The 25953-nt window shown below is 46.8% G+C and overlaps 1 protein-coding gene across 8 annotated transcripts in view; it reads left to right on the top strand.

Annotated features, from left to right (window-relative positions):
- LOC140394261 (ankyrin-repeat and fibronectin type III domain-containing 1-like) overlaps positions 1 to 25953 on the top strand; it is a 1262745-nt gene that overhangs the window by 1064680 nt on the left and 172112 nt on the right. For all 8 annotated transcript variants that reach the window (XM_072481308.1, XM_072481309.1, XM_072481306.1 and 5 more), the window contains one exon: positions 17384 to 17585. In XM_072481308.1, coding sequence (XP_072337409.1) covers positions 17384 to 17585 — 202 coding nt within the window. The remainder of the gene's footprint in view (positions 1 to 17383; positions 17586 to 25953) is intronic.

The raw sequence follows: 25953 nt of genomic DNA, 5'->3' as shown, positions 1-25953 counted from the left end.
GGTGGAGTCGGGGGCGAGTCCGTGTCTGGGCTGGACTTGGAGGGGGTTGGTGTGGTCACGTTGGCTGTGGGCGGGGTCTGGTCTGCTGCGTCAAGCATGATGTGGTGGGCGTGGTTTGACTGTGCTCCATAAGCCTTTAACTGGTTTATGTGAAACCACGCAGCCTTACCATATTGGTATTTGATTTTATATACCGATGGGCTTACTTTATCCGTAATGGAGTACGGACCCGAGTATTTCGGAGACAGAAATGTGCTGGGGTTATACACAGACAACATCACTTGTTGTCCTATATTATACTCCGTTGCATGTACTGCCTTATCAAAACAGGCCTTGCTCTGTTTTCTTTTAATGCCCAATTTAACAGCGGCTGCTAACTGAGCCGTTTTAACATTTACAAGTAATTAGATGCTGTGGAGCAGGGATTCTCAGCCTGTGAGAGGCACCTGCTCGCAGTTTTCTGATGGGTGAGGGCTTTCTCATGGGTGAGGGCCGTAACTTCAGGGCCGGTCAGGTCTAAACCCAACAAGTACTCTGTCCCTTTCATGGGGCGTCCGGCCATGAGGGGTGAAACCTGTGGAGGTGGAAACAGTGTTACGCAAAAACATCAGCGCAAAGGGGAGGACCGAATCCCAAGTGGTGTTGTTCTGCTGGGCCATTTTTCTAAGGGTGGTTTTTAGGGTCCGATTCATGCGCTCCACTATACCACTCGATTGAGGGTGATACGCAATGTGAAATTTTTGGGTTATGCCAAATATCGTGAGGACGTTCTGCATGACCCGTCCCATAAAGTGAGAACCTTGGTCCGACTCAATACTGCGGGGGAGTCCCCATTTTGTGAAGATGTGGTGGGTTAGGATTTTGGCGGTGGTTTTCGCGGTGTTTGTGCGGGCTGGAAATGCTTCCACCCACTTTGTAAAAGTGTCTATGACCACCAGAACATATTTATAGCCATTCCTGCAAGGGGGCAATGGACCTATAAAATCAATCTGGAGGTTAGTCCAGGGGCCGTTAACGGGTCGGGTGTGGCTGAGATTTGCCTTTTTGGCATATCTATCTGGGTTGTTCTGAGCGCAGATGAGGCAATTCTCGATGTAATGGGATACATCCTCTTTGAGATTTGGCCACCATCAAAGCTGTTTGAGGTGGGCTGTGGTGGGTTTGACTCCCTGGTGTCCATGACCATCATGGAATAAACAGATTATTTTGTTCCTATCCTGCTCAGGAACTACATAAAGGGTGTCCTTCAGCACCACACCGTCATGTGTGGTTATTGCATTTCTGTACCTCTCGTATGAGGCTGGAAACTTCCCTTTCACGATTTCAGTGAGAGCGCTATCCTGCTTCTGGGCCTCTACTAGATCTTCGATCCTAGTCTGCGCGACCTGAACTGCACTCACTGGCGCACTCACTGGGCCGCACTCGGGGGGCTTCCAAAAATACCCATGCCTGGATCCTGCCTTAGCCAGTGCGTCGGCTTTTACATTTCCAGGGGGGGAGGAACGATGGTGGCTGCAGACTTTTATAATGCCAAAGGCCCGGTTCTTGGCTTTTTTCAAAATATGGCGGAGTAATGGGGCTAAGGGGAGGGGTTTCCCATCCGCGGAAACAAATCCTCTTGTTTCCCAGAGGGGCAGAAATTCAGTGAGGCTGTTGCACACGTATAGACTGTCTGAATATATGTCTGCTGGGCTGGGGAACGAATCTGGGTGCTCTACAATGTAAGCGATGGCCGCAAGCTCTGCTGCCTGCGCGCCTAAGTGCCCGGGTAATTTTAATGCGATTTCCTCGAGGGCGCGTCCCTGCGCGTCCTCCACATAAATCCCACAACCTGTTATGCGTTGCCCATCCAGGACTGTGGAAGATCCATCCACATAGATCTTAATGGGGTCACATGTGTCCGGGTGAGGGGGGCTTTGAGGTGGAGTGGCTAGTTTTCTGGGGGGTGTTTTCGCGATAAAGGGGCCTGTATTATGGTGGGGCGAGATGATTTCACACTCATGGGGGGTTCCGGGGTACTGTAGATTGTCCGCTAAGTATGTGTGTGTTTTGGTCCGTTTGACTGTGATGTCCCGTCGTTGTAAGAGAAGAGTCCACCTAGCAGCGCGGATTTGGCTGACGGTACCGTCTTTAAGTCGTCCGTCTAGTAAAAGTTGGGTGGGGGTGTGCTCGGTCAAAATGGTGATGGGGTTCAGTCCGGTAATGTATGAGAAGTACTGGACTGCCCAGAAAACTGCGAGCAGGTGCCTCTCACAGGCTGAGAATCCCTGCTCCACAGCATCTAAAATTCGGGAGGCATAAGCCACGGGTCTTATCTGGTCGTGCCGTTCCTGCAGGAGCACGGCTGAAAGGGTGCGGTCTGTGGTCGCTACCTCTATTGCGTAAGGGGAAAGCGGGTCGGGAACTTGTAGTGCGGGGGCGGCTATGAGCGCCTGTTTTAATGATTCCACAGCATCCGTATGCTGCGGAAGCCACTCCCAGGGGGCTCCTTTCTTTAGGAGGTCTGAGAGGGGCGCTGCCTTGCTGGCGAAACCGTCGATGTGGTTTCGGCAGTAGCCAACCAGTCCTAAAAACGGCCAGAGGGCTGAAACGTTTTGGGGAAGGGGCAATTTAGCGATCGAGTCAATTCTTTTGTGCTCGATCTCGCGTTTGCCGTGTGTGATAATAGTGTCCAAATATACCACTTTCTCTTCCAATATCTGGGCCTTTTTACAGCCAATGGAATGTAGTAATTCCAGGAGTTTGGACAGAAGCACAATGTGCTCTTCCTTTGTGTCTGTCTGCAGTAGTAGATCATCTACATACTGTACCAGACATTCGGGGCGAGAAAATTTTGCTAGTCCATTTGCCAGCGGTCGGTGGAAAATGGAGGGGGAGTTGTGGAAGCCTTGTGGCGGGCATGTCCACGTGTACTGCTGCGCTCGGAAAGTGAAGGCAAATTTATACTGGCACGCCTTTGCCAATGGAATGGACCAGAATCCATTACTGACGTCGAAAACCGTGAAATATCGGGCATGGAGTCCCTGTTTGAGCATGGTCTCGGGACTTGTTGCAACGGTGGGGGCTGCTACAGGGGTGACTTTATTGAGTTCCCGATAATCTATGGTCAAGCGCCATGATCCGTCGGGCTTCCTTACTGGCCAAATCGGGGCATTATTAGTTGAGGCTACCGATCTTAGGACGCCCTGCTCTAATAAACTTTCTATAAACTTTAGGATTCTAGGGGGAATCCGTACTGCTTTTGGGGTCTAGGGTCCGGTCCCGTTATTTGTACGGAGCCAGTCATCCGTCCACAGTCGTGTTTGTGGGTCGCGAATGCTGCCCTGTTTTTTTGCAGGACTGCCCTAACCTGTCGGTCCGTGCTGAGTGTGGTGGGGTTGAATCAAAACTCGCCCACTGCGCTAATTTTGTTCATATAATCCCCAATTTGGAGCGTTGCGGGGGCTCTAGCGGATTTTGCCATCTTCCAGACGCACTGGTTGACTGGATCGAAAGAGAGGTGATGAGAATTCATGAAGTCGATCCCCAAAATGTGCTCTGCTGTTGGGGGCAGGTCGACTAACACTACGGGGTGTTTTGTATTAATGGTTCCGATCTGGATGGGTACAGGGGTTGTGATATGTCCCTGCTGTGAGTGGCCTGTGAAGCCGCTGAAGGTGATAGTGGCTGTGGTGGGCCACGTGGCCTTACCAAGGGTGGAGGAATTTAAAGTTGTGCGGGACCCTCCTGTGTCCCAGAGAAGCTCGATCGGCTGTCCCCTAACCTTTGCTGCGACTACGGGTCGTCCTGACCTATCCCAAAGGGTATCGCAGACCCAGCTGGGGGAGCCTGTACACCGTCAGTCCGTTCTGGTCAAGTCTGTCTAATCGGACTGGGTGCTAACGCTATGTATGGGTTCTGCTTTTTTCTTATTGATAGTGCCTGTCTGTTGGGCCCTCTGTGGCTTTTTAGGGCCATTGCATTCTTTGGCAAAATGTCCCAACTGTCCGCAATTGTAGCATTCTTGCGGTTTTGCTGGGGGGCTGCTCTTTCCCTCGTTTACCCAGGCGGGGTTGTGAAGAGTGGTTCTTACTGCCTGCACGTCTGCGGCGGCTTGTTTTTCCTCGGGGGTTCTAGCAGCGGGTTTACTGTGAGACAATTGTTCCCAAACACGGGACAATCTTTTGACCACCCACTTCTCATTATGAGCCTCCTCCGAGGGGGTCATAATTACTACAGGCATTCTGTCCTGCTTCCGTGGCATGGGAGATAAGGGTGCGGGTCCATTTGGCCATATTGTCTGCGGACAAATGGGCACGGTCTACATTTCCGAAAACGGCTTCAAAGTGAATCCACAAGCGTCCTGCGAACGCTGTGGGGTGTTCAGACTTTTTCTGTCTGCACTTATTTAGACCGTCTACGGGGTCGCCCCGGTTATACCCGATCGCATCCAGGATCGCGGTATGCATTTCTGCAAGGGTGCCTCCTCCTACATTCTGTGGGTCGGGGAGGGCTGCTGCGACCGATGGGTCTAAGCTGAGGACCGTGAGCTTTACCTGCTCTTTCTCATCCCGGCCGTACATGGTCGCCTGGTGTTTGACGATGGCAAAGAAATGGTGTGGGTCTGAAGCTGGGAGGAGCGGTGTGATTTTAGCACACACGTCCCGTAATTGGGTCACTGTGAGGGGGGTGGAATATAAGACTTCCGCCTCGTCTGCTGTGGCTGTGCGGTGGGTTGTTACAGGGTTCATGGGAGCCTGTATAACCTGCTGTGTGGGGGGTGAGGGTGCTCTCCTCCTTTGGGGTTTTCCCTGCGCACATGCTCCTGAACATATCTCTGCGCTGTCTCTTGCAGTTCTTCCCAATCAGGGCCGTCTTCCTGTTCTAAAGTTTCCCCAAAGGTGTCTTGGAATCCCTTTTGGACAGAAAGCATTGATTGCAGGTCTGCAATTTGCTTTCGGCACTTTGCATGGTCTAAGGTACTCTGCCTTTGTTCCGTGGTTGCAGCGTGGAGCGCTCTCGAGGCTGCCTTGAGATCACTACATTGCTCCTGTAGCGTCTCCACCTGTTTCTCTGTCTCTTTCTTACCCAGGACGGCACGCTGCGTGTCCTGATAAGCCTTCTCATACTGGGATTGAAAACTGCTTAAATGCGCCAGACAAGACTGGTGACCCCGTTTGGCATCAGCCACCTCTTCGTCTTTGGCTTCTAACTGTCTTTTCAATTCCAGGTTCTCTTTTTCCATCTCGCATACATCGATTTTACTCATACGATGTATGCCATCGGCTTGCGTGTTTTCGCTAAGCTTTTCTTATGAATTTCACTCATGTTCTCCCACCAAGTATGCCCTATACTTCCGGGACCTGAGTCGTCATTATTACAGAAACCGCTCCACACGGGCCATCCTTTGCCCTGCAGAAATTTGCGAATTTCCACTTCCCAAATGGGACACTGTCCCACTTTAATGCTGCTGATCGGTACGACCGCAAATTCTTCGGGGTTCGTGAGGCATTGCATTGCCTGCATTGCCTGCATGGCCGTCTCTCTTATCTGCTCGCTACATTCAAATTTGGAACAGGGGGCTAAGGTGGTGTTGTAGATGCAGGTACGGCTTGTGCTAATTTCCGAAAATACAGACTTCCGACAGTTTTGACGCAACAAAAATCTATCAGTTTTACCTTATAACCCTGTTAGTTACGCATGCATACACACACTTCCGAATTGTGAATTATTAACCAGATTGTTTTTGTTTCCGATTGGATTCTATTCAAATTGTTGGGGTTCTCACGGAGTGGTTTTCCACTTCTATGTCGGGTCCTGGCGGAGTCGCCAATTATGTTGCTCTTTTAGCCTTAGTTTTATTACCTCTGATTATGTCACCTTTGCTCACGAGTCGCCAGGTATCTTTCTGATACCGCCACGTGGTTCACGCTCGAGTTATGATTAATAAGTCAGCACACCGCTTAGTAAGATTGAAATCAACGGTCATTTATTATATATAACAATTAATGCTTACACAATAAACCTACTATCTATATCGAAACCTACCACTACTGGCCAATACTTAACTTTAGGAAGGGCCCACCAGGTCAGGGAAACGAATGGCTTATCAAATCGGATCTGGCCCGCGGGATTCAAAAGGCTGATACGGGTCGATGGCTAGGAGTCTTTATCGGGTAGCGATCGCTGGAGTCAAACTTACGGTTCTTTGTTGAAGGTTCTTGCGAAGGTCGCGAGCAGGCGAAGAAGGGAGAGAGAGAGAGATCTGAACTTGGCCCCTCACTTTATAGGGCCCAGGGGCTTCCCGCCTCTCGGGGCGGCCCTTGACCCTGAGTCCTAAGTGATTGGACTTGTTCCCAATCACTGGGTTCGATATGCTCCAATAATGGGCGATTCCTCGATCGGGGGGTGGTCGTTCACCTGTCTTTGTTTCGGCCACTGCAGGCGCCGACAGGTCTGGCCCGGCATTCAATTGCTAATATGTTGCAATTGTTCCCGGGGATAGCCAATTAAACTGCAGATGTCTGGGTTGATGTGCTGCTAATAGTCCTGAGTATCGATCTGGGCCGACTTCCCGAGAGCCGAATACGCTATTCTGTCTGCAGTTGTCCGTTTGTGTCCTGTTGGTTGCTTTTCCCATCAGCCTTTTTGGTTCGCCATTTTAAATCGGGTTTTGGCCAAATTAATAGGGAATCAGCCATTTTAAGTGGCTACACCTGGTGGGCCAGTCCGAAGCTAAGTATAGGCCTGTTAGTTGTAGAAGTAGCTTAGACGTAGAATTTGTGCATGTGTAGCGATTACTGTGCATAATAAATGTGCTTTGATTTGAATCTTACTAATCGGTGTATTGAGTTATTGGTCATTACTTAAACTTGAACCTTGTGGCGATATCATAAAGATACCTGGTAACTCGAGAGCAAAGGTTATAAAACAGAGCCAATTGAACCAACCAAAAGTTAGCAACAGGGGTATTAAAGGAGGATACATGCTCATCCCCTTGTACTGGGTGAACCTGGAGTGCAAACTTGTGTCAGGACCAATAACGCTGGGAGTCGTCCCCAATGGACGAATTGGCCTGGCAGGATCAAAAGAGACAGCACCCCCAATTGTCTCAGAGAAGTTAACCGAGGTCAGGAAGACAGAACAGCTGCGAAGAAAGTGCCTGGCATCTCCCTGACTATGTGATAACCCAGTCTACGGCCAGACAATTTCCTTCAGAGGAGGCTGAAGTGTCACTGCAGACTGGTGACCCTGCTGTCTGGTCACCTGAGACCCTTTATAAGAGTCGAGAACACTCTCAGGAGGTCATAAGTCGGTTTTCCTTGGTTATGGCTCAGCAAGCTGATCTGTTGTTGAAGAAATTAGCTCAGACTGCCCAAACTAATGCTGAGGCAATGCTTGAATGCTGCTTATTAAAAGTGAGGTGCTGATGAGGAAGTGGAGACCCGTCACAGAACTGCAAATGAGGACTGGACAGTGATTGACCAGATAGTGATGCCACTGACATACTATGGGGAAATATTAAGGCGAGCACACAAATTCCTGATGACTGGACATGTTGGGAGACAAAAAAGCCCAGCCTCGCATCAGCTTGGATTTTTCCTGACCACACCTTTCACAAGGGTGTAGTAAGGTTTTAGAGAACCTGCCAGGGTGTGGAAAAAAAACTGCAACTTGTGATTCCCATACTGGTTTTAGGGCAATCATTCAGCAAGGTGCCAGTAGACTGTGTGGGGCCCTTGCCAAAACAAAAGGCGGCCACTTATATTCTTACCATCATGGAATGGATGTGGCTACCTGCCTTCCAGAAGCCATTCCCCTAAGAACCATATCTGCTATAACAGTAGTAAGGGAATTGACCCAATTCTTTACTCAGTATGGACTACCCACTGAGATTGAGTCAGATCAGGGTTCAGATTTCATGGGCAGAATTCTCCTCAAACGACGCGATGTCCGTCGACTGGCGCCCAAAACGGCGCCAATCAGACGGGTATCACGCCGCCCCAAAGGTGCGGAATGCTCTGCATCTTTGGGGGCCGAGTCCCAACATTGTGGGGCTAGGCCGGCGGCGGAGGGATTTCCGCCCCGCCAGATGGCGGAAACGGCGTTTGGTGCCCCGCCAGCTGGCGCGGAAATGACATGTCGAGGCGGCGCATGCGCGGGAGCGTCAGCGGCCGCTGACAGTTTCCCGCGCATGCGCAGTGGGGAGAGTCTCTTCCGCCTCCGCCATGGTGGAGACCGTTGCGGAGGCTGAAGGGAAAGAGGGCCCCAACGGCACAGGCCCGCCCGCGGATCGGTGGGCCCCGATCGTGGGCCAGGCCGCTGTACAGGACCCCGGAGCCCGCCCACGCCGCCTTGTCCCGCCGGTAAATAGCAACTTTAATTTACGCTGGCGGGACAGGCAATTTCTCGGCGGGACTTCGGCCCATTCGGGCCGGAGAATCGAGCGGGGGGGCCCGCCAACCGGCGCGGCCCGATTCCCGCCCCCGCCGAATATCCGGTACCGGAGACTTCGGCAACCGGCGGGGGCGGGATTCACGGCGGCCAACGGCCATTCTCCGACCCGCTGGGGAGTCGGAGAATGACGCCCCATGTCCTGAATATTTCACAAAGTCCTGGTAACCTTGGCGTGAACCAGATGAAGTCCTCAGCGTATCACCTGCTGTCACAGGAGCTGCTAGAACAGTACCACTTGACCCTAAAAACAATGAGCAGGAAATACTGCCACAAGTAATCCCATGACTGGAATAAAGGACTAGGTTTTCTTCTGTTTTCTCCCAGAGACACACCCAATGAATCCCCTAGTTTTACTCCGTTTGAATTGGTTTACAACACCAAGAGAGCTCCTCTGATATAAATCAAGGAGACATTTCTCGAACTGAAAGAGGAAGTCTCCATGTTAGACAATGTAACTATGTTCTGTGAGTGAACACGAAAAAATCTCCCAAATATCTGTGAGAAAATAGGTAGACAAATATGCGAGGGCTTGACTTTTCAGCCAGGAGACTCCATGCTAACGCTCCTACCAATACTGGGTGAAGCCCGAAAAGCCACATTCAGTGGCCTCTATAGAGTAACAAAGAAGCTTGGGGAGGTAAACTACCTATTTGACACCCGAGATCACAGGAAAAGCAAAAGCTCTGTCATGTCCACATGATAAAATAATATAATCACCGAGAAGGAGACAAGCAAGTAATGGTCTGTCCAATAACAACAGACATAGAGAATGAGAGGAACAGTGAGGATGAATTGGAGAGGGATGTGGGCGAAGCCCACATTGAACCTCCCTACTGTATGGCTCGCAGACACAGATATTGTAGAAAAATTGGGAACTATATTCACCCGCCTAAATGCAGAACAAGTGAGAAGACCTGACAAACCTTCACTGCTTTTAAAAGCATCTGTAGAGACAAACCAGGCTGCACCAATTTAGCTCTACATGATGTGGTTGTAGGAGAAGCCCATCCTATGAGGCGACATCTCAACCACCAACAGAAAAGCTAGCTATGCATGTTCTGGAGGAGATTAACTAATTGCTGGAGCACCAATTAACAGAGCCTAACTGGATTATCTGGAGCTCCCAGGTTGTGCTGGTGTCCAAGCCAGACAGCTCCACAAGGCTCTGCACTGACTACTGCAAGTTTAATGCAGTGACCAGAGCTCACTCCCATCCAATCCCCTGCCTGGAAGACTGCATAGATAGGGTAGATAACGCAGCCTACATTACAAAAGTAGATTTACACCAGGGATACTGGTTCTCTAGACTACCCACACAAAGGAAATCTGTGTTTTTGGTGACTCTGCATGGGTTATAGTAGTGTGGAGTCATGTGCTTTGAACTCAGGAATGCCCTATCCTCCTGTCAAAGGCTGATGAACCAGAGAGCAGTCAGTTTATCTAATTGTCTAGTGTACCTACACTACCTCCTAGTGTACAGCGACAACTGGGAACCTCGCTTAAAGCAAATGGAAGTCCGGTCCAGAAATTAGTCAGCTGACCTAGTGATTAATTTTGCAAACCATGAGTTTGGTAAGGCTCGGGTGACTATATGGTGGGTCCAGGACAAGTACTACCAGAGCTGTCAAGATCGTTTTCCATTCCCACAAAAAGGGGGAAATCATGAGATTTTTGGGGATGAATGGTTTCTACCACAAGTTCATTCCAAACTTCAGTGCTGTAGCTGCACCACTGACAGACCTGCTGCAGAAGAAAGCAGCAAAAGTAGTATGAACTGAGAAATACCAGGTAGCTTTCAAGAAACTGAAAGATATTTTCATAAACAAACCAATGCTAGCCACTCCAGACTTTAACCACGCATTTAAAGTACCCATTGATGCTAGTGACCTAAGGGTAGGGGCTGCTTTCCTCAAGGGGATGAATCAGAAATAGTGAGACCAATTGGGTTCTTCTCCAAAAAACTGAACAAATATCAGAAATGGTATTCCACAGTAGAAAAATAAACTGTATGTTTATGACTGGCTCTTAAACACTTTGAGATATATGTCCGAATGGCTACAGAGAGAACACCAATTCCTGACCACAACCCTTTGACTTTTGTGGAGAGATTCATAACTCAAAATGAAAAATTATTCAGGTGGAGTTTGTTTCTCCAACCATATCACCTAAAATTCTCCCATATTGCACGGAGATGAGATATGATTGGGACACCCTGTCAAGACCCAGTTAGAATTGATGGAATAATCAAGACCAGGGCTAAGAGAGTGAGTGGAGGGGAATATGTTTTATTTTGTTTTGTGTTTTTATATCTTGTAATGAAATGAGAGTGAATCTAATTTTATTTTTTTATGATAGGGAGGTGTTACGAGGCTATGCCTCTTTATTTTTGAAAATATAACTTTTCAACTTTCAGCTGAATGGAAATTTTGCAAATTGAGCTGAAACAGAACAAACTGCTTAAAAATACTAGGCACATTCAAAGGTGGGAGTGAGACACAAACAAATCATTCCAAGAGGAGTGTAAAGAGAGAAAGATTTCCTACAGTTCAGGCATCGATTGAAACTCATAACTCATTGAAACTCACATCAAAAATGCAAAGCATTGGCTATTGAAATAATGGCTTCCACAGACAGACCCACCCAAACCCTCTTGGAAATACACAATGGGTGAAGTATTTCAAGGCAGGACTGCCAGTCACTTGAGAGATTGCAATGGCATAGGGAGTGTCCATAAAGTCTTCAGCAGAAGAAACAAGCTGAGGGAACTCTCTCATTTGGAATAGGTATGTTGCCAGTTTCGGGAAGCTAACGCTACCGAAAACCTACTAATTGCAACATCTCACTACATCCAAGAACCCAGCTAACCTAAATTGTTTAAGATCTATGCCTCAAGGACACTTAACCTTACCATTTTTTATTGGACTCTCACTCCTCTTTTCTGATACATGTGTGTGTTTGTATCTGTGTGTGTGTGTGTGTGTCTGGGCCTGAATGATTTCATGAGGGCCGAATGGTTGATGTCACGTTTTTATTATTTTTCTTGGTTAGTGGTCAATAAATTTGCTCTTTTTGACTCAAGAAACTGGGGTTGATTGGCTCCTTATTGCTCACAGCTTAAATAGTTAAATACATTCTGAATTGGAAAAGGCACATGCTCGTATAAAATAAACTTAAACCTTTGTTGTGACAAGCTGAGGAGTTTGAAGATAGGGAGCCAGTTCACCCCTTCTCACTTGATCGTAACAATATACATGCTACAGGATATGTGCCCGCAGCTTGACTCTGCAGCATTTAACCTCGGGTACCTTGATAAATGCTGATAAATTCTTTAAGCTGTTGACAAGGTAAATACTGACTAGCTGGAGAGTCTAGGGTGTATGTGGAAAAGATATTTCCTCTTGTGGGAGAGTCTAGAACTAGGAGTTACAGTTTAAAAATAAAGAGTTATTCACTTAAGACAGGGATGAAGGGAATTTTTGTCTCTCAGATAATCGTGAGACTTTGAAACTCTTTCATCAAAAGATGGTGGAAGCAGAGTCTTTGAATATCTTTAAGACCGAGTTAGATAGATTCTTGATAAGCAAGTGTCTTGTGAGAATACCTTTAAGAAATGGGTGTTTATAAATGGGTGTGTGTATAAATATCTGTAGTGAGAGTACCTTTAAGAAATGGGTGTTTATTACTGCAGTGATGTCAGAGAGTGGGTGGAGCTGGGCTGTCTGTCAGCTTTTTACTTTTGGTTTAGGCTGTTTGCTGCAGGGTGTGTTTTAGTTTTGTTTTCAGGGTTAGAGCTGAAGCCTATCCAAGCAGGTGTACTGCTATTCTCTCTGCCATCAAAAGACTATCTCTTGATCATTTAGTGAATTTAGAATTATAAATGTTCTCAGTAGTGAATGTAAAACTAATGTGCTTTTGGTAAAAGGTGTTTTAAGTCTTATGGATGTTAAAAGGAAAGCTTACAGGATTACTTAGTGTTGTAGTCTTTGGGTGTTGTATTTGAATTAATAGTTGCTAAGATGTTCACGGTATGTTTTAAAAAGGGTAACTTGTGTTCATAGAATAAACATTGTTTTGCTTTAAAGAATACTTTTCCATTTCTGCTGTACCACACCTGTAGAGTGGGCCGTGTGTTCCCCATACCACAATCTATTAAAAGTTGTGGGTCAGGTGAACTCCATGCTACACTTTGGGGTTCCCTAAACCCTGGCGCATAACAAATTGGGGGCTCGAGGGGGATTATAGTCTATCTCTTGGATTGGCTTAGTGAACTTAAAGACAGTGCGGGGTGAGCATATTGTGGTTGCTTTTCAGGTGTGGTATTTTAGTTTAGGTGGGGAGTGTGTTGTGGACAATGGCTCTTTCAGAGGCTCAGAAGTTTTTGGGGATGGAGAAGGTCACACGCAGTACCTTACGGACAGAGACTAAAAGCAGACTTTTAGATTTGGCAAAAACATTGCAGTTAACGTTACCTGACAAAATGCGAAAAGATGAGGTAATTATGGCGGTGGCTAAGCATTTAAAGTTGCCTGAGATACAGTTTGACTCATTGGAAATGGCAAAAAATCAGTTACGAATTAAACAAATGGAACATGCGAAAGAATTAAAGCAGCTTGAATGTGAAAGAGTGGAAAAGGAAAGAGAGGGAGAGACAGCGGAAAAAGAAAGAGATAGAGCGGTGAGAAAGAGAAAGAGAGAGAGAGGAAAAAGAAAAGGAGAGAGAAGAAAGGAGAAAAGAAAGAATAGCCCTAGCAGAACAAAAAAAAAGAGAAAGGGAGATACAGATCAGCGAAAAAGATAAAGAGAGTTTGAACTTCAGAAAATGGACATGAAACATGACAGTCAATTAAAATTGGCAGACGTAAAGGGAAACGTACAGTTGGATGGTAGTGATTAGGAAAGTGAGAAAGAGCAACAAAGTCAAAGGCTTGGTGGGGATCTATTTAAATATGTCCAAGCATTGCCAAGGTTTGATAAGAAGGAGGTAGAAGCCTTCTTCATTTCATTTGAGAAGGTAGCTAAACAAATGAAATGGCCACAGGACATGTGGGTATTACTGATTCAAACAAAGCTGGTAGGTAGGGCCAGTGAAGTGTTTGCATCACGACTGGAGGAGATATCTGGGACATATGAGAAGGTGAAAAAATCCATCTTAGGTGCATATGAATTAGTGCCTGAAGCCTACAGACAAAGGTTTAGAAATTTAAGGAAAGAATTTGGTCAAAACATACATGGAGTTTGAAAGGATCAAACAGAGTAATGTTGATAGGTGGATAAGGGCTTTGAAAATAGATCGAACGTATGAAGCTCTCAGAGAAATTATACTTTTGGAGGAGTTTAAAAATGTAATTCCTGATGTAGTGAGAACTCATGTGGAAGAGCAGAGGGTTAAAACTGCGAGATTAGCAGCAGAAATGGTAGATGATTATGAACTAGTTCATAAATCAAAGCTTGGTTTCCAACATCAGTTTCAGCCTGTGAGGGATAGAAACTGGGGACATGAGAAATACTCAAGTGGTAAAGGTAAAGGTGATCTGATGGGAGATAATCAGGAAAGTGCACCTCAGACTAAAAAAGAAATCCAGGACGGTGGAAATGAAATGAAAAATTTCAAATGTTTTCACTGTGATAAACTAGGCCATGTAAAGTCACAGTGTTGGTGGTTGAAGAAAAGCACTGGGAAGGCTGATGTGGTAAAACAGGATAAGACAGTGGGGTTTGTTAAAGTGGTGAAGGAAAGCCCAAGTGAAGCTAAGGAGGTGCAAAAGATTGTACAGCCTGATCAAGAGGTGATTGATAAGAAGGTGCCAGATCTCGTCAAAGAATTTACATGTGTGGGTAAAGTTTACTCATGTGTATCAGGAGGAGCAGGTAAAGAAGTCACAATTTAAAGAGATACGGGAGCTAATCAATCTTTAATAGTAAGAGATGAGGAGTTAAGTAGTGTGGGAAGAATATTGCCAGAAAAGGTGGTAATATGTGGAATTCAGGGTGAGAGGAGTAGCGTTCCATTATATAAGGTAAGGCTGGAAAGTCCAGTGAAAAGTGGTGAAGTGGTAGTAGGAGTAATAGAGAAACTATCTTGTCCAGGAATACAGTTTTTCTTGAGTAATGATATAACTGGATCGCAGATGGGAGTGATGCCTCCTGTGGTTGATAAACCATTGGAAAATCAGTCAACTGAAGTATTGAAGGACGAATATCCTGGGATTTTTCCGGATTATGTAGTAACAAGGTCGCAAAGTCACAGGTTAAGACAAGAGGAGAAAAGAGTGAAGATGAAGTTGAAGTGCAATTATCAGAAACGATTTTTGCTCAGATGGTTGAAAAAGAACAAGAACAGGTGGAGGATGAGGCGGATATTTTTAGTTCAGGAAAATTGTCGCAGTTACAACAGAAAGATATAGAAATAAAACAAATGTATCAGAAAGCATACACGGAAGAGGAATCTGAGTGTATACCAGTGTTATTACCGTAAAAGTGATGTCTTGATGAGAAAATGGAGACCTTTACATATGCAGGCGGATGAAAAGTGGGCAGAAGTTCATCAAGTAGTATTGCCGGTAGGGTGTAGAAAGGAGGTGTTGCGAGTTGCACACGAGGAACCAGTGGGAGGTCATTTGGGAATAAGGAAAACTCAAGCTAAAATCCAGAAACATTTTTATTGGCCTGGACTACATAAAGATTTTGTCAATCATGTCACACATGTCAAGTGACAGGGAAACCTCAAGCAGTGATAAAAGCAGCGCCCTTAATACCCGTTCCAGCATTTGAGGAACCTTTTACAAGGGTCTTAATTGATTGCGTAGGACCGCTTCCTAAAACGAAAAGTGGGAATCAATATCTTTTGACGATAATGGATGTGTCTGTTTGGTTTCCAGAGGCCATTCCAATACGTAATATTACAGCTAAAAAGATTGTGGAGGAGTTACTTAAATTCTTTACTAGATATGGACTACCCACAGAAATACAATCGGATCAAGGATCAAATTTTGCCTCAAGGTTATTCAAAGATGTTATGGATAGTTTAGGAATAAAACAATTTAAATCAACTGCGTACCATCCAGAATCGCAGGGAGCGTTAGAAAGGTGGCATCAGACATTAAAGACAATGTTGAGGGCTTATTGTCAAGATTATCCAGAGGATTGGGATAAAGGAATTCCATTTGTACTGTTTGCAATTAGAAATGCACCTATGTGAGTCAACCAAATTTAGTCCTTCTGAACTAAGTTTTGGTCATGAGGTAAGAGGACCACTTAAATTGAATAAGGAAAAATGGGTGAGTGAAAAATCTGAAATTACATTATTGGATTACGTGTCAAATTTTCGGGAATGATTAAATAGAGCATGTGAATTGGCTTGACAGCATTTAAAAGTTGCACAACATGTCATGAAACGGGTAGCGGACAAGAAATCCAAAGTTCGTAGTTTTGCCAGTGGAGGTAAAGTTTTAGTGTTGTTACTAGTGGTAAGTGAACCTTTAAAAGGAAGGTTTTGTGGACCTTATCAAATTGAAAGGAAATTAAGTAAAGTGAATTATGTGGTAAAAACACCAGATAGAAGGAAGACTCACCGAGTGTGTCATGTGAATATGCTTAAAAGGTACTTTGAAAGGGAAGGAGTGAAAAAGGAGGAGGTTTTAATGATTCTATCTCAAAGTGACGAAGCAAATCCAGATGACTGAATTTGACATACCTCAAATTAAATTGGAAAATGAGGATGTCCTTAAAAATTGGGATAAATTGTTGAGTTATCTTCCAGAGGAAAAACGATCTGACCTGAAAGAGTTATTGATATCACATGGGCAAGTTTGTGGAGATAAATTGGGAAGTACTAAAATGGCTATATATGATGTAGATGTGGGAAATGCTATTCCAATCAAATAACGTCCATACAGACTTAACCCTTTAAAATTGGCACAGGTTAACAAAGAGATTGAGAGTATCTTAAAAATGGCATAATTGAAGTGGGTTGCAGCCAATGGTGCGCACCCATAGTGATGGTACCTAAACCAGATGGTAGCCAATGGTTGTGTGTGGACTAAAGAAAGGTTAATGCAGTTACAAGAGCGGATTCTTATCCTATCCCACGTTTGGCCATGGCCATGGTGGCGGTATGGTGTTGGCATGGTGGGGGGATGGATTACAGGAGTGAGAGAGAGGGGTGGTGCCAGAGGCACGGAACTGGTGATCACACTGGCTGGCCTGGGGGTTGCCCATCCTCACCCAGCATTGCCTGCCTGTCCCCACCAGGACCGTGAAACGCCTACCATTCAGTCCCGACATCAGCACTTAGTCTCTCAAACGGAGAATTCCGCCTCTCATTTTCTACAAAGCAGAGTGAACGCACACTGTAGACATCAATGAGGAATCATAATTTTTGACTTGCTTCTGATGGGACAACATGGTCTCTTGCGGCAGGTTGGCCAGTGGTTAGCTGCCTCACAGCGCCAAGGATCCGGGTGCATTTCCTGCTTTGGGTGACTGTGTGAAGTTTGAACTTTCTCCACATGTCTGCGTGGGCTTTGTTTCGGTTTCCTCCTATAGTCCAAAGTAATGCAAGTTAGGTGGATTGGCCATGCTAAATTGCATGTTGGTGCAGACTTGATGGGCCGAATGGCCTCCTTCTGCACTGTAGGAATTCTAAGAACTGCATCCGTGCTTCAGTTACAGGGGACATAATGTAATGTGCAACATGAGTGGGATGACAATTTATGTGCAAGGTGAGCTGTGAGTTAAGAAGTGAATGTACAATCAATGGTGGATCAAAGACCAGAAAGTGGGAGGGACAGACTCTCAATTCTGATGTAACAAGACTGAATTGTAACGCTGCAGCATAAACCGACATTAAGGACCTGCCACTCAGTAATACTGAGAGATCAGAGATTGTCAGTAACTATATTTGTGAATGTATCTACAGTAAATAATCTTTCTATTACTTTACTAATAGGTCCTCATCTCCCAAGATGACTCAGCAGATGAGGGATCTGCAGCTGACCCATGGGAAGAAGCTGGTCACTCCATCATCTCCTAATGCAGCAAAGAGGTTGTACCGAAATCTTTCTGGAAAGTTCAAAGTTAATTACACTTCGTTTGACGAGACAAACTTGATGGGGCGAAATGAAAAGAACAAGCAGCGGAAGTCTTGTGTGGTAAGTGATGTGTTGGGTGTTCTGGATCACATACAGGTCACCAACACTTGAAGTAGTGCAACACTATTTTATTAAAAGGTTAACTATTTAAACATACTTGAACTGTAGGTAAATACGATACCAGCTTTAACTAAATACCTTTGCCTTGTCCTAACCAGTTGATGCACTCAGCACATGGTGAATGTCTGTGTTGCAGGTTGTGAGCTCTGTGCTCCTAGCTAGCTGCTACTCGAATGAGCGGGAACTCTGATGCCCCCTGTCTTTATAGTGCGTGTGCTCTCACTGGTGATTGGCTTCGGTGGTGTGTATGTTGATTGGTCCCACTGTGTGTCCATCAGTGTGTGTCTGCACCATGATATACTGGTGTATATTATGACATCCCCCCTTTTATACAAAAAAATGTGCCTGCGTGGCAATAAATAGTGTGTGGTGAATGTTCCTGACTATGTGTGTGCGAGACTATGTACATAAAACTAAGCTATTTACATGCGAAGGTGCCTGGTGCAGAAAAAAAGTGTGTCACACAAATAACGAGATGAACACTATATACAAACCACTTGAATGATTAAACAGAAGAACAAAACAGACCAGAGAGTCCATGAGTGCAAAGTTCACAAATTAAGTCTCTAAGGTGGACGACAAATTCTGGTTGACCGCCTCAAGGGTGGGTCAGGAGCCACCAGCTGTGGAGCGTCAGAGTGAGGAGGATGCAGAGTAACCGGAATCTCTGCATAGTCCAGGTCAGGGACAACAGGAGGGCGTGGCTCTGGCGGAGGATCACGTAGCGAGCGCGGAACGAGACGAAGGGCATGCCGATTACGGCGCAGAATGGAACCATCCGGTCGACAAACCAGGAACGAGCGGGGACCCACCTGCCGAAGAACCACCGCAGTTGCAGACCAGCCACCACCCGGAAGATGGATGCGGTCATTGTCATCTGGAGCCAGAGCAGGGAGATCAGCTGCACGGGAGTCATGAGCCGCCTTGTGCTGTGCACGAGACAGTTGCATTCGTTGAAGGACCGGAACGTGGTTGAGGTCTGGGACGTGAATAGACGGCACCGTTGTCCTCAGGGTGTGACCCATGAGCAGCTGGGCTGGTGACAGGCCACTGGACAGTGGGGCCAAGCGATAGGCCAGCAGGGCGAGGTAGAAATTGGATCCTGCATCGGCAGCCTTGCAGAGGAGCCGTTTGACTATGTGGACGCCCTTCTCCGCTTTGCCATTGGATTGGAGGTACAGGGGACTGGATGTCACATGCACAAAGTTGTACCTCCTGGCAAAGTTGGACCCTTCCTGGCTTGCGAAGCAGGGGCCATTGTCCGACATCACAGTGAGTGGGATGCCGTGACGAGCAAAGGTGTCCTTACAGGCACGGATGACTGCAGTCGATGTGATGTCGTGCAAACGTACCACCTCCGGGTAGTTTGAAAAATAGTCTACAATCAGAACATAGTCCCTGCCCAGCGCATGGAACAGGTCGATGCCGACCTTGGACCAAGGGGACGTGACCAACTCATGGGGCTGTCGGGTCTCACGTGGCTGGGCCGGCTGGAACTGCTGACAGGTGGGGCAGTTGAGCACTGTGTTGGCGATGTCGTCATTGATGCCGGGCCAGTACACTGCCTCTCGGGCCCGTCGGCGGCACTTCTCCACACCAAGATGGCCCTCGTGTAGCTGTTCCAAGACAAGCTGGCGAATGCTGTGCGGGATAACAATGCGGTCCAGCTTCAGGAGGACACCATCGACTACCGCCAGATCATCTCTGATGTTATAGAACTGCGGGCATTGGCCCTTGAGCCACCCGTCTGTTAGGTGGCGCATGACACGCTGTAGCAGGGGTCAGCTGCAGTCTCGCCGCTAATTTGGACGAGGCGTTCATCCGTGGCCGGTAGATTGGAGGCCACGAAGGCCACATGGGCGTCAACCTGGCAGACAAATCCCGCTGGGTCACACGGGGTGTTGACTGCTCTGGACAGAGCGTCAGCTATGATCAGGCCTTTGCCCGGGGTGTATATGAGCTGGAAGTCGTATCGCCGGAGTTTGAGCAGAATGCGCTGGAGGCGAGGCGTCATGTCGTTCAAGACTTTTTGTATTATATTTACCAGCGGGCGATGGTCGGTCTCGATGGTGAATTGGGGAAGGCCGTACACATAATCATGAAACCTGACGACACCGGTCAAAAGGCCCAGGCACTCCTTTTCTATCTGCGCGTAGTGCTGCTCCGTGGGGATCATGGCGCGTGATGCATGTGCAACGGGGGCCCATGATGAGGCCTCATCGTATTGCAGGAGCACTGCCCCAATGTCAGATTGGCTGGCATTGGTCGAAATTTTTGTCTCTTTCGCTGGATCAAAAAAGGCCAATACCAGGGCCGTGGTAAGTTTGGTTTTAAGTTCTCTCCATTCGCACTCGTGGGCAGGAAGCCATTGGAAGTCTGTCGTCTTCCTGACCAGGTTCCTGAGAGCTGTGGTATGAGAGGTGAGGTTAGGGATGAACTTCCCTAGGAAGTTGACCATGCCCAGAAATCGGAGGACCGCCTTCTTGTCCTCTGGCTTTTTCATGGCTGTGATGGCAGCCACCTTGTCCGCATCCGGCCGCACACCCAACTGGGAGATGTGGTCCCCTAGGAATTTGAGTTCCATCTGGCCGAAGGAGCATTTGGCTCTGTTGAGGCGTAGGCCCTGCTCCCGTATGCGTTTGAACACGCACTGGAGGCCACTGATATGATCCTGCGGGGTGGTGGACCAAATGATTATGTCGTCAACATAGACGCAAACACCTTCAATACCTTCCATCATTTGTTCCATGATCCTGTGGAATACTTCTGACGCCGATATGATCCCAAACGGCATCCTGTTGTAACAATATCTGCCAAAAGGGGTGTTAAAGGTACACAGTTTCCTGCTGGATCTGTCTAGTTGAATTTGCCAGAATCCTTTCGAGGTGTCAAGTTTGGTGAAGAGCTTGGCCCGAGCCATCTTGCATGTGATCTCTTCGCGCTTGGGGATTGGTTAATGCTCCCTCATTATGTTGCGATTCAGATCCTTTGGATCAATGCAGATTCTGAGCTCGCCGGAAGGCATCTTTACGCACACCATGGAACTGACCCAGTCGGTTAATTCCGTAACTCTGGAGATCACTCCTTGGTCTTGGAGATCCTGCAGCTGCTGCTTGAGGCTGTCCTTGAGGGGTGCTGGGACTCTGCGAGGTGCATGCACCACAGGCGTGGCGTTCTGTTTGAGTATAATCTTGTACGTATATGGGAGCGTGCCCATGCCTTCGAAGACGTCGTGGTGCTGACGAATGTGATATAAAATAGTTACTTTAGAGATATTAGTTAATGTAATGTAGAAATAAGCCACTTTGATTCTGGCAAGTAGAGACAAAGGATTTTAGACCGCATGGAAAAAAGCAGGAAGAGGTGTGTCTATGAGAGTGATGCTGAATTGATAGGGGCCGGAGAAAGGGATTGGAAGTGAGCCAATCAGAATAGATCAAACAAGTCAGGAGGGACATAGGATGACCTATGGGTGTCGAGTATGTGAAACTTGATGCCATTTGAATGTATCAGTACTGATCTCTTTGTCTGGGACATTCACTTAGTTCCCGGGGCTGCAGAGAGCAACATGTTATCTGTATCACTGTGGACTAGGTAGCTTGCAAGCTGAATAAAATAACTAATGTTATACTTGCAAATCCATCTCGACTTTTATTGAGGCCAGACTGACGGATAAAGAAATTTGGGATTCAACAGTGCTGGTTGATGATGGCATTGAGTTGCGCCCTGAAGTCAGCATCCTGGAAGGCAGACGTGTCATCAGGAGCAAGAGAGTGAACTCTTTGAACGAGGTTTAGCAGCTTGCACGCCTGTGCGCCAAGCAGAGAGTCCTTCGAGTAGCCCACGATCTCGAAAGGAAGGATGGCTTTTCGTGACTTGTGCGTCACTTCGAATTGGCATGAGCTGGTAGCAGGAATGATGTTGCCATTGTCGTCCAATAGCTGGCAGGCCGATGGGAGAATGGTTGGTTTGACATGAAGGCTTTGGAAAGCAGACCACGGCATGAGATTGAGATTGGTGGAGGCACCAGTGTCCAGCCAGAATCGTATTTGGGACTGGTTGACCATCAGGGTGGCACACCACTCATCGCCTGGATCGATGCTGTATACCGACAGCGGCTGATGTCTTTGCTTCGGGGACAGCCTGTTTATCGTTGTGACACCGACTCGAAAAGGCGCCTTCGGGTCCTCGGTGTCACTGCTGTGTGGGAGGTCGGAATCGGACTCGGTGACCGTGGGTTGAATTGCCCGAACATTCCTGCGAGGCTGGCTGAAGCGATATGAATAGGAAGGCTGAGCTACTTGACAGCAGGCAGCATAGTGACCACGTCTTCCACATCGTAGGCATTGTCGAGATTTTGCGGGGCATTGCTGCTTTAAATGGGCGGAGCCACAGTTGCCGCACGTCGTGACGCCAGCACGTTCGCTGCGTATACGCGGTGCGGTCCTGCGTGGTGTGTGCCTGCGCATTCCGTTCCTCCACGTCGCCGTCCCTCGTTTGGTGCGTACAAGCGCGGGAGTCCGCGAAAAGCGCGCAAAATGGCCGCCTTCATCCAGGCTGAGGCCCTGGAGGTGTTCAATCACTTGGACCCGTTCCGCCTAGTGGGGACTTTGCCGTGCCGTTTCAGCCGCTTGGATGTGGGAATACCGACTGGTGGCATTTTCATGTAGGACACAGGTCTCGATGGCGGTCGCTAGGGTGAGTTGCTTTACTTTGAGGCGCTGCTGACGTAGGGGGTCCGACTGAACACCGAAAACGATCTGGTCGCGTAGCATGGAGCCGGAGGTGGGCCCGTAGCTGCAAGATTGCGCAAGGATGCGGAGGTGCGTTGAAAAGGATTGGAAAGGTTCGTCCTTACTCTGCAAACGCTGCTGGAACACGTAGCGTTCAAAACTTTCATTCACCTCTACGCTGCAGTTGGTGTCAAATTTGAGGAGAACCGTCTTGAACTTCGTCTTGTCTTCGTCATCTGCAAAGGTGAGAGAGTTGAAAATATGGATGGCATGGTCCCCGGCCGTGGAGAGGAGAAGAGCAATCTTTCTGGTGTCTGAGGCGCCCTCCCTGTCCGTGGCTTCGAGGTAGAGCTGGAAGCGCTGGTTGAAAATCTTCCAGTTGGCCCCGAGGTTGCCGGCGATGTGGAGCGGCGGTGGGCTGATGTTGTCCATGTTTCAGAATGACGAATGCTGGTGGAAGGCAGATCACTTGCAGGTAGGTCTAAGAAGTGCTAGTATGCAACCGCTCCTGGTATCATGATGTGTTGGGTGTTCTGGATCACATACAGGTCACCAACACTTGAAGTAGTGCAACACTATTTTATTAAAAGGTTAACTATTTAAACATACTTGAACTGTGGGTAAATACGATACCAGCTTTAACTAAAGACCTTTGCCTTGTCCTAACCAGTTGTTGCATTCAGCACATGGTGAATGTCTGTGTTGTAGGTTGTGAGCTCTGTGCTCCTAGCTAGCTGCTACTCGAATGAGCGGGAACTCTGATGCCCCTGCCTTTATAGTGCTTGTGCTCTCACTGGTGATTGGCTGCGGTGTTGTGTATGTTGATTGGTCCCACTGTGTGTCCATCAGTGTGTGTCTGCACCATGATATACTGGTGTATGTTATGACAGTAAGGACGTCTAATGGTTCTACCCGTTGATGAATGAATTTGTTTCAGATGGAAATGACTGGGCTCTTCTGATGCACTGTTTTGCAAAACTATAGTTTTGTGAAATCACTAAACTATGCATCGGTTTAAATTTTCAATGGCTCCAAATGTCAAAAAGAGGATTCAAATTACATATTGTGTGTTTTTTATGCCACATTCTACTCTTAATTTCAATCTCTGACCATTCCTGTAATGAACTCCCATCTCTCTTGCAGAACACACTATGCTTTTATCTCTCCAATATCCAAGATGTAGTAAGCCCCAGGGATGGAAAAGATGCTTTGAAATTGTATTTAGCTTACTGGACTATCACAATCTCATTGCCCTTGCTAAGCAGAACAAAAGTCACTAAAAACTGTACTATACAGATAAGGTGGTCAGCCATTCACAGAATATAGATCAGCATTTGTCAATCCTTACCACACATGTGCAAACAGCAACGCAAGAAGTTTGCATTGAGCTGATTGGCTCCACCCATTGATCAGCTTGAAGAACAGAATACCAATCGAGGGCAAGGCAACAAACCCACAGATGGACAAAAACATTGTTGCCTCAGCTTCGTCTCTGCCTTAACCTGTGGTGTGTATTGTGATGTGCCATTTTCATGTGTGTAATCGCCGCAGCCTACAAAAACAGTTACCCATAAACAATTTAACCCCATGTGTGCTGTGATATAAAAAGTATCCAACAAGTAATCCATGAAACACAAAAAGACTTAATTTTTATCATCTTTGAGATTTGCATTGTATTATGAATCCAAGTCAGCCTATGCCTTGCAGATCACTGATGAGTAAAGAAGCTTTTGGGTAGAGGGTTATATTCTGTATCTGCGGGGTCAGTTAGCTCAGTTGAATGGGTGGTTGATTTGTGATGCGAAGCGACGCCAACGGTTCAATTCCTGTACCAGCTAAGATTATTCATGGAGTCCCCACTTTCTCAACCTTGCCCCACACCAGAGGTGTGGTGACCCTCAGGTTAAATCACCACCAGTCAGCTCTCAAAGGGGAGAGCAGCCTGTGAAACTGTAGCAACATGTTTTACATTCTGTGACTTGTTCTGGGCGTATTTTAGGAACATTAATCTTTATCTAAACTGTGATGTCCTTGCCCTGGGAATGTTTGATGAGACAGTGTAGAGGGAGATTTATTATGTATCCAATCCGTACTGTACTTTCCCTGGGAATGTTTGATGAGCCAGTGTAGAGGGAGATTTATTATGTATCCAATCCGTACTGTACTTTCCCTGGGAATGTTTGATTGGACAGTGTAGAGGGAGATTATGTATCCAATCCTTACTGTACTTTCCCTGGAAATGTTTGATTGGACAGTGTAGAGGGAGATTTATTATGTATCCAATCTGTACTGCACTTTCCCTGGGAATGTTTGATTGGACACTGTAGAGCAACCTTGTCAAACCTTTTTGGGGGTTGGGAGGGCACTTTCCCTTTATTCCGCACTCTCGTGACCAATGAGCAAATTTTAGAAAGATGAGGTTTGGCACAACATTAAACATGAATTTCAAAATAAAGTTGTAGTATGAAGAAAAGAAACAACTTGCTGAGCAAAAATAAAGCATTGTCAAAGCAATAAATTGATCATTTAAAACAAGCAAATAATAAAGATCAATGTAAGAGTGGGAGAGGGACAGAGTCTGTTTGTCTGGCTCACTCCCAATTGCTAGATGCGCACTCACCCCCCCACCCACTTTGTGAGTGGGTGTAATTGTGTACAAGTATATGGAGGTCAGGGTGAGGGGGAATTCTGAGACTGCAAGTGAACCAGACACACAACTCCCACATGCACTCACTTACTATCTCTCTCCCACACTCAATTTCTCTCTCTCCCACACTCATTCTTTACTCTCTCCCTCTCCCACACCAGTGTTGCTACTACTCCAATCACAGACTACTTCTCTCCCACATTTACTATTGATAGGCTCACCGAAAACATTGGTAAGGAATGGTTGGAGCAGCAGTTTCTTTAAGTATCTTCCACTCCATTTATCGGCATTTTGAAAAATGCCTCAGGGTATACATTGGGGACTTTTGCCAGCCACACCCAGTCTGCGGGCCATGTGTTGGACAAGCCTGATGTAGAGGGAGCTTTACTTTGTATCCAATGTCATGCTTTATCTGTCTGTGATGATATGCATGTGCACATCAATGTATATAGTTATGTATAAATGTATATAGTTATCGGTACGGCCTCCGACCACCAGGTGGCGATAAAGATCCATCATGTGTCTTGAGAGCTTCGGCAGTTGGTAGTAAGTCAAGTAGACGACAGTCGCACAAGAAGTAGCTCCAGGAGAATTCACTGAATTCAATCACTAGTCATTGTCTGTATTATAGTTCGCTAGTTATCTTTCCATGTGTTTGTCAATAAATCATTTTACTAGTCAAAGAACTAGATGTTCTGTGTATGTCATGATATGCAGACATACACACAATAAGATACAGACAGGCAGCTAATGAACACAGAGAACAGGACATAACCAATCAGCAGGCAGAACACTTGGGGGTGGTTTCCCACTATAAATGGCACGAGACACTCACACTCTTTCCACTGGGGACATCTACAGAGTGAGTCAGGGTGTATATATCACATAACACCGACAGCACGTGGCTCAGAGCTAGTCGGGTTCAGTC

Source organism: Scyliorhinus torazame, chromosome 17 (assembly GCF_047496885.1).
Source record: "Scyliorhinus torazame isolate Kashiwa2021f chromosome 17, sScyTor2.1, whole genome shotgun sequence".
Classification (NCBI taxonomy): domain Eukaryota; kingdom Metazoa; phylum Chordata; class Chondrichthyes; order Carcharhiniformes; family Scyliorhinidae; genus Scyliorhinus; species Scyliorhinus torazame.
This window is presented reverse-complemented; position numbering and strand designations above follow the sequence as displayed.